We start from the raw sequence: 10,031 nt of genomic DNA on the forward strand, positions 1-10,031 counted from the left end.
AAAATACATATAACCCGTCCATATTTTTTTTCAAAAATATGAGAGGTTTAAAATTCAAATAGCCTCAATAATTAAATCTAATTGAAAAAAGTAAACAATCTTTTATAATAATAAAAAAAAAGTATATATCATTTTATAATAGGAATATAATACTCCAGTACTGTACTCCCAATTATTTATAATTATGTATTTAAAATAAAAGATATTTTCCTAAAGGTGAAAAGTGTAATTAAATGTTTACCTTTTTTAATGATAATGTAACAATGAGACAAAGTAGTCACGAGTTACATGAAATGAACGAGTGGGGAATCGCATCAACGACACACTGTACTCACCCACATTATCATTGAGTTAAATAAAACCCCAACTCTAGAACCCTCTCACTCTCTCACCTTCACTCTTTCAACCTCATCTCAGGTACTCTCTCTCTTTCTCTCTCTACTGTTTTTTGTCTTTGGAATTTGGATTCTTCGCTTTCTCCGCTCATTACAAAACCTGCATTTGACTCTCTCGATCTTCTCGATCCTTTTTCATCTGCTTCAATTTTTACTACAATACATTCATTTTTTGCTTCATACCGTTACATTACTAATTTACAAGCTAAAATCCAATTTCATTATGCTACTATTTGTTAGATTCACTGTTTCTATTTCTCTCTGACTTTTTATCGAACACTTTACGGACAAATACCGTACCGTTACTTGTTCTAGTTAATGTGGGTTGCATTTTGTTTATATTTTTCAGATCTTTGTTAATCTCTGCTTGATTTGTATATAAACTATTTGTTTTTGTTGTTTTATGTATGTTTCATGCACATGCCACGATCTCTCTTTTGAAATCTGAGAGTGACTGTTGTAGTAGTAGTACTAGCAACTAATTAAGCGATTATTTCAAACCAGCTTTTGAATTATTGATTAATCTGTGTGTACAAGTTTGGTACCTAGCTCCTGGCTATAATTTTGTAGAGTAGTAAGTAACCTAGTGTTTGCTTGTTTTTGTTTTTTTGTTTTTTTGTTTTTTTTACTCTGTGTCAGTTAGAGACATCAAGGTTTATGTCTCTGCAAACAATTTTAAGAACTGTAACCATTAATGCGAATAATTAACTATTGGGAGCTTTAGTTGTGAAATTTCAAAGGATTTACATTTTGTTTTTCTTTGTTGCAGTAAGAGACGAGGTTTATAATCTGAGCAATGTCGGATCTTGAGGCTCCCCTGCGTCCCAAGAGGAAGAAGATTTGGGTGGACTACTTTGTTAAGTTTAGATGGATTCTTGTTATTTTTGTGGTTCTTCCCATTTCCTTCACACTCTATTTTCTTACATACCTTGGGGATGTGAGATCTGAGTGGAAGTCGTTCAAGACGCGGCAGAAGGAACATGATGAGAATGTCGACAAGGTTGTCAATCGTCTCAAAAAGAGGAATCCTTCAAAGGATGGTCTTGTCTGCACTGCTCGTAAGCCATGGGTTGCTGTTGGGATGAGAAATGTTGACTACAAGAGGGCTCGTCATTTTGAGGTTGATCTTTCTCCTTTCAGGAACATACTTGAAATCGACAAAGAGAGAATGATTGCTAGGGTAGAGCCCCTTGTTAACATGGGGCAGATCACCAGGGTGACTGTGCCTATGAATCTTGCACTTGCTGTGGTTGCTGAGCTCGATGATCTTACTGTTGGTGGCCTCATAAATGGTTATGGGATTGAAGGAAGTTCCCACAAATATGGCCTTTTTTCTGATACTGTTGTAGCCTTTGAAATCATTTTGGCAGATGGATCTCTTGTTAAAGCCACCAAGGACAATGAGTACTCTGATCTATTTTACGCGATTCCATGGTCTCAGGGAACACTTGGGCTTCTTGTTGCTGCTGAGGTCAAGCTTATACCCATTAAGGAGTACATGAAGTTAACCTATAAACCAGTTGTTGGTACCCTGAAAGATATTGCACAGGCATATTCTGATTCTTTTGCTCCCAGAGATGGGGACCAGGATAATGATGAGAAGGTTCCAGACTTTGTTGAAACTATGATTTATTCACCAACACGCGCTGTGTGCATGACAGGGAGATATGCTTCGAAGGAAGAGGCCAAGAAAAAGGGGAATAAGATTAACAATGTAGGGTGGTGGTACAAAACCTGGTTCTACCAACATGCGGAGACAGCACTCAAGAAAGGTCTGTTTGTAGAATACATTCCCACCAGAGAGTATTATCACAGGCACACAAGGTGTTTGTATTGGGAGGGAAAGCTTATCCTCCCATTTGGTGATCAATTTTGGTTTAGGTTTCTGTTTGGCTGGTTGATGCCACCCAAGGTTTCTTTGCTCAAGGCAACTCAAGGGGAAGCTATTAGAAACTATTACCATGAAATGCATGTTATCCAGGACATACTTGTTCCTTTATACAAGGTTGGAGATGCACTAGAATGGGTTGACCGCGAGATGGAGGTACACTTTTCCTTTCACTATCCATGTTAATATTTCACTCAGTCATTTTTTCTTCAGATTGTGTTTCAGTTATGTTTATCCATTTAAGATTATAGTTTCAGTCATAAGTAACTAAAGTTTGGGCTAAAGCTCTCATGGTTTTTTCATTAGCAAAGCCCATTTCCTTTGTCTATTATGATCTGCACTAAACTACTAATTGGTTTTCTCAACTTGTTTTCCACTTTTGGAGAAGTTTAAGTAGTTTTCCACTTCTCCAATAAAACTTGTTACTGATTTGTCTAAGTAATGCTAATATATTGAAAATGTTGCTTTATTTCATGTCAATTCAAAGCTTCTATGTCACGAAGCTGTCTCAGGAATTCAGTTTTCTTGTATGATTTAGTCGCCGTTGTGCAGTCATATATTTCCTTTCTTATTATATTGATTTTAAATACAGCTATACCCCTTATGGCTCTGTCCACACAAATTGTTCAAGCTGCCTGTCAAAACTATGATTTACCCAGAAGCAGGCTTCGAGTTGCAACGCAGGCAGGGAGATACACCAAATGCTCAGATGTTCACAGATGTTGGAGTTTACTATGCACCAGGTCCTGTGTTAAGGGGTGAGGTATTTGATGGTGCAGAAGCAGTGCGTAAATTGGAGAGCTGGATGATTGAGAATCATTGTTTTCAGCCACAGTATGCCGTGTCTGAGCTGAACGAGAAAAACTTCTGGAGGATGTTTGATGCTGGTCTGTATGAGCACTGTAGAAGGAAGTATGGAGCCGTTGGGACTTTTATGAGTGTGTACTACAAATGCAAGAAGGGCAGGAAAACTGAGAAGGAGGTGCGCGAAGCCGAGCAAGCACACCTTGACACTGCTTATGCAGAAGTTGATCAACCAGCAGACTGATTTGGAATTTCTGATTCATGTGACGATAGCAATTTATTGCACCTTGTTTTTGAATTTATTGTTGTCTTTTAATTTTCGGATGTTTAGCTTCAGGTTTGCGTAGTTGCTGATACTGTTTTTGAGTTTCTAATGTCATTTATTATGTGGACCTAACATGGTGGTTTAACTGTTTGAGACTGATATGGCTATGTCTACTGGATAAATTATTTGCCTTGAAATGCAATGCATATTCCTCATTTTGGTCGACTTAGGTTTATGTTTGGTTCAATAAGAACCTCTGCCACAAAGGAATTTATAGATTCACCGGTGGTTTCAGCCACCATTTATGGACAGTTGAACCTGAACCCATAATGAGTATGAACATAACGTACATTGTCTATATTAATATCGGGTAAAATTGTCCTCTTATCCTTCCATAGGATTTCACTTTGTCCACCTCTTCTCAATGAAAAAAAAAAATTAAAAATGGTGCTCAACTCACTTTGGGTTAAAAATCTGGTTCATTTGATCACAACGCCTTTTGTACATAATTGTTTCAAAATCTGCAGAATTGAGTAACTGTTACAAACTTACAATTTATGGAGAAGGAGTAATGTTTCGATTGGAAAATCTCATACCTTTCATATGTAGTTTTACCAGTTTCAATTATGCATTTATCTCAACATTACACTTAAGTTCAGGTTGTAACAGATGTCATAGATTTCAATTAAATCTGTATCAATACCAATTTGTATCAGAACTCAATTAATAAAAAAACTCTAATTGTTTGTAACAGAACTCATATTTGAAGTTATATAAAAATCTAATTTAAGCTATTAGCTATACACCTAAATTAAGTTGTGATTGGTTTTGGCATTAGAAAGTCTCATTTTGATAAAGTGGAGTTCCTTTAATTATGTGCCATGTTCCTTAAGATTCTTTTAAATACGTACTCTCAACATATAATCATAATAAATCGTGTGTTGAAGCTGATCACAATTATTAGAGGTTGACTTTCAAAATCAGGAACGAAATAATTCACTATCACTATTACGTTCAATTATTCAACTTATCCGCGTTGGCTCCCATGTTCTAACCTCCGACCCACGTGCGCAAAATAAAATAACACTTGAGAGAGAAAAAAAAACACAAAGAAAATCTGATTTTCAAAATCTAACTTAGAATTGTAAAATTAAAAAAAGTAAGGTTAATCTAGTTATAAATATATACTTTAGTAGAAAAAATAAATGAATAATTAAGCAGTCATTTACCCATGCGTTCGAACCAACTATAGAATATGGTTATAAATCTGCGTTCGAACCAATCGTTATAAATCTACCTGAGTAATCATCTACCCGTCCGTTTGTACGGATTGCACAATGTTATAAACAAATAATAAATAAATATAATATATGTGATTGTATATATTTGATTTGGTAACAGGTACCAAATGATCTAATTTTTTAAAAATAAAAACAAATGTCATCGTTAAAAATAAATATACTATCTTTCCCAAAATAAATATAATATAATTATAATTATTAAAAGTCAAGATTTTTTAAATCATGGGCTAGTTTATATATTAATAAGTGAAAAATAAATATATTATAATTTTTTTTGGAGAAAATAAAAGAATATATTACTTCCCAAAAAACAGTTTGTACAAGCTGATCCTTAGATCCAAGCCTCAAAACAGACTATGTATAACAAGACACTAACTAAAGTGTATTACAGTAGTCCCATAATTTTCTATCCCTCTTGGAACATTCCTTGACAATGTTCCTAATATGTAGAAAACTAACATCAATCCCAGCATCCTGTTGGAAAATTTTCCTATTGCGCCAAAGCCATATATGATAGAGAGTTTCAGTAGCACAGAGTTTTAGTAGTTTGGCTCGATTACTTCTTCCTTTAGTATGAAGAATAATCCACTCGAGTTCCTGATCCCAGCCACACGGGTGTCGCTGCAAATGCATCCAATCCAGGAAGTTCTCCCATATTTCTCTAGTTACCCCGCAGCCATAAAACAGATGGTTACAAGTCTCAGCATCTCCACAGAAGACACACTTGCCATCATTGACAATGCCAAACTTGCTTAGCCTATCCTTAGTAAGTAACCTTCTGTGGCAAGCCATCCATAGAACAAAGGTAGCTCGAGGTCTAGCTAAGTTGCCTCTCATGAGATTCTTCCATGGTACATCTTGCTTCTCACCTCTTAAAGCAATGTACATGGATCTAGCATGGTACAGTCCAGTTTGTTGAAATTTCACCCAAGCATCAGTATTGAGCAACATATGCCTATGCTTGAACACAGCTTTGATAGTCCAAGATATAGTTTGTTTAGCCTGGTAAGTCTCCACAGAATTGTTCTTCAAGTAGAAGTGATTCACCCAATTAATCCAAAGTCTATCCTTCTTGTGACTCAAATCCCATAGCATCTTCCCTATAGTTGCTCGATTCCACAGTCCCAATGCTGTAACATTGAGTCCCCCAGCAGCAATTGGATCACACACTTTCTCCCAAGAGATAGGTGCTTTTCTGCTCTCATTATCCTGACCAGTCCAAAGAAAACGCCTACACAGACTTCACCATTGGTGCACCCGTATGCTGTCTTATGCGGGGAGGTTACAACTGATCATGGACTAGTTTAAATCATAATTATAATTATTAAAAGTCAATATTTTTTAAATCATGGACTAGTTTATATATTAATAACTGTAAGAGTGAAGACCCATTTTGGTCCCTCACAAATATTACACGAGTCAAATTAGTCCCTCACAAAAAAATTAACCCAACTTAATCCCTTACAAAATTTAACCGGATCATATTAGTCCTTCTGTTAATATTTTTCTCAAATCGGTTTTTTTCTACTTCTAAATCGGTTCTTTTCATACTTTTAAACCGTGACTGCACTGGCACGTTGGATTTTTTTATTTTTTATTTTTTAAATACTAAATTAATTTTTATTTTTAATCTCATTTTTAAACCGTTATCAATGAATAATATCAAAAAAGCCAAAATTATTTCTTATAAAGTAATTTTTAAATAAGTAATTTTCATGATTTCTACTAATATTAACAAATTTTATACATAAATTTTTATCTATGAGGTCTCAAATCCAAGTCCCTTCAAGTTAAATGATTTTCACTTTACAACTAGACAAATCAATTTCTATCGTTAATAAAGTGACTATCATTTACAACTAGAAAAATTAATTTCCATTGTTAGTAAAGTGACTATTATTTACAACAAGACAAATCAATTTCTATTGTTAGTAAAGTGACTATCATTTACAACTAGATAAATCAATTTCTATTGTTAATAAAGTGATTATCATTTACAACTAGACAAATCAATTTCTACGGTTAGCAAAATGACTATCAATAACAACTAGACAAATCAATTTCTATTGTTAGTAAAGTGACTATCATTTACAAATAAACAAATCAATTTGTATTTTATTAAATTGACTGTCATTTAATCTGAAGAGACTGAGGTTCGATACCATGTTGTTACAAATTTTGTATTTTGTATTTTAAATTTAAAATTGTTTAAGATTAACCACATGGGCCTGAGTTTAACTCCTTATAAGAAACAATTTTGGCTTTTTTATATTATTAATTTATAATTGTTAAAAAATGAAATTAAAAATAAAAATTTTAAAAATGAAAATAAAATAAAATCCAACGTGGCAATCCAGTCACAGTTTAATACTAGGAAAAAACCGGTTTGAAAAAAATATTAACCGAAGGACTTATATGATCCGGTTTAATTTTATAAGGGATTAAATTGGGTCTATTTTATTGTGAAGGACTAATTTGACTCGTGTAGTATTTGTGAGGGACCAAAATGGGTCTTCACTCTAAGTGTAAATATGATTTGCATATTGTTAAGACCAAATCAAAATATAAAATTAAATATTGAAAAGTAATTTAAATAAAATAATTTGAATAAAATAATTGGAATAAATTAATTTGAATAAAATAACTTAGGCCACATATTTTATTCGTGAGAAGAAGCATTTGGGACTGTAATTAATGATGATTAAAGAAAAAATTAAAATATTCAAAAGATTCAAATCAACTTGAATTAAGAAAATTAATGCTACAATAATCATATTATTTCACAATATTAACTATTAATTATGATAAATTGTGATTTGTTTTACATCCTGCCTAAGAAGAGATTCATATATTTCCCTATAATAAATTATAATTTAATTATTAATTGTGATTCAACCAAAAATAAAATAATGCAATTCAATTATTTTTGGTATTGGATTCATCATTCTTTTTTTATTCCAAGATTTTTATTTTTATTTTAATATTTAAAAACTAACTTCAACTTTAAAAAATAAAGATTTAAATAATTTGTGACTAAATTATTTCACAATATTTATAAAACTTTTAATATAAAAATAAAAATTCAAAACTGATTTAGAAATTTTAAGTTGAAACAAAATATATTTCATTCTAAAATAATAAAAATAATTGTATGAACAATTCACTTTTTCTCGTTTATAAAAATATTTGTAATTTATTCCGCTTTATAAAAATAATTGTATTAACAGTTAACTTTTTCTCATTTATAAAAATATCTATAACTTATTGCCGTTTATAAAAATAATTATTCAACTATAAACTTTTCCTATATATAAATTTTTTGTAACTTATTCCCGTAAAGTCACTAAATTAACTTAAAACCCGTAATCAATTTATTGAAAATATATTTGGTTTTTTCTTTAGCCACCTCCCTATGGGGGTCACCCCTGGCGAAAAATCCAAATTACCACTGCTTCGGAAATGAACTTCCGAAGCACTTTTTTCTAAAAAAAATTTTCCACAATTCGGAAGTTCATCTCCGAAAACACCTCATGGGGGGTGTTTTCGGAGATGAACTTTCGAAAACACCTTTGTTTAGATTTTGGGGAGTTTCGGAAATGAACTTCCGAATTATGCAGAAACTGATTTTTTTTTATGTTTTTCACAGTCTCGTATTTTTAATTAAAGGAAACCGGGAAATAAAATAAATGACATATAAACAGAAAAAACTAATATGATAAAAAAAGTAATATAAACAAGCCGATCTAAATCCAAATAAAAATAGTGTGCTAAAGATACAATCCGAAAACAAAAAATAAATAAACCCGACCACTACTGGGTGTGCCTAACCCTCTCACCCTGGGCCCTCCTCTGCCTCCTGTATGCCGCCGCACGGCCCGCATCAGTGACGATCATCTCCATCACGGCGACTGCCTCTGGACCGCCCTGATGAACGACACCTCGATCCAACGCGTCCCGCCCAAGCATCTCTATCCGCTGGCAGATCGGCATGAGATCAATGGCGTGGTCATCCTCGGCCTGCTGGTTCTCCAGGATCTCCTCGTGTGCTGGCCTAGGAGCGTCGGGAATGTCGGGTCTCAGCAGAGGATGTGACACCCGATAGAACCATGTGACGTATCCCTCCACACTGTGCTAGTCCTGTGTGACCCGAGTGCGACGGTACTCCTGCGGTACCACATGATGCTGTCAGTCCTCCCATATGGCAGTGAGCTGCACTCGGGTCACTGTGTCGGGAGCAGCCTCAAAGGGTGACCTGAGTATCTGCTGCACGAATCCGAACTGACGCATGCACCGCTCAGGGAGATACGGACCATGATGCCGGTCCCGCATGCCAACCAGCCAGAATATAGAGATATGCCGTCAAAGGGGACAATCTGAGTGTAGTCGCTGAACGACCTCCAGGTGATGTCGTCGTGCATCGTGCGGTCCAGGTACCCACGGTATGGTCCCACCGCATTGTTCCCCCTCGGGAGAACGTATCTGGCGGCCCTGGGCATGGCGTCAACGTACACAAGATCGATGTGAAAGCCGTGGATGCGGGAGAAGTAGGAGATGATCTAGCTCTGAAACATAAATAAATACGAAACATAAGTAAATACGAAACATAAATAAAAACGAAACATAAATAAATACGAAACAATTAAAATGAAACGTACCGTGAGTAGTGTGCAGGATTCAACCAACTGCCTCATCCTCCAGTTGGAGGTCTCATTCAGCTTCTGGTAGAGGTATGCCAGAGTAGCTGCCCCCCAGTTCCACTAGTGAACGGTATCCAGGTCCATGAAGTAGCAGAGGTAGGTCACGTCGACGTACCCTCTCCCACGTCCACGGGAACTCGCACACGGCGTCCCCGGCCCTGCCCCCGTCCCTGGGTCGACGCCAGCTGCGCCGCCGCCCGCTTGCGTCTAGCCGACGCAGTCTGGGACTCTCTACCCTGTCTGATGCGTGCTGGTTGGTTGCCTGACATGTTCCTGTAAACAATTGAAATCGATTAATATGCGAGACAAAAGAAAAAACAAAAAAAATTGCACTTTTGATACAGTTCGGAAGTTCATTTCTGAAAACTGGGATGGAGGTGTTTTCGGAAATGAACTTCTGAAACACCCCTGCGCAGAACTTCTCTGCAACCTCCAATGGCAGACCCCAAAATCAAACTTCAAAACTACTTTTATGCCTACTAAACAACCTAATATCAGTACCAACCTATCTTAATGTATATTTTTCAATTTCTAAACACCCTAATAGAGTTTATTCAAATGGATCTAAAAATTGAAATAAAATGCTAAACTTACCAATTAGTGTTTGAGATTATTTAGGTTGAGATTGGAAGAAGACTTGGGCAATCTATTTGACTTCACACTTGCTTGTTGCAGAAATTT

At 35.3% G+C, this 10,031-nt stretch overlaps 1 protein-coding gene across 1 annotated transcript; it reads left to right on the top strand.

The window, feature by feature from the left end:
- Positions 1-279: 279 nt before the first annotated feature.
- LOC131602191 (delta(24)-sterol reductase) lies at positions 280-3,567 on the top strand. The gene is made up of 3 exons (XM_058874215.1): positions 280-417; positions 1,165-2,439; positions 2,876-3,567. Exons 2-3 carry the CDS (start codon positions 1,192-1,194, stop codon positions 3,329-3,331), a joined length of 1,704 nt encoding a protein of 567 aa, XP_058730198.1. The 5' UTR covers positions 280-417; positions 1,165-1,191; the 3' UTR covers positions 3,332-3,567.
- The last annotated feature ends 6,464 nt before the right edge of the window (positions 3,568-10,031 follow it).

The sequence above is a fragment of the Vicia villosa genome, linkage group LG5 (assembly GCF_029867415.1).
Source record: "Vicia villosa cultivar HV-30 ecotype Madison, WI linkage group LG5, Vvil1.0, whole genome shotgun sequence".
Classification (NCBI taxonomy): Eukaryota; Viridiplantae; Streptophyta; class Magnoliopsida; order Fabales; family Fabaceae; genus Vicia; species Vicia villosa.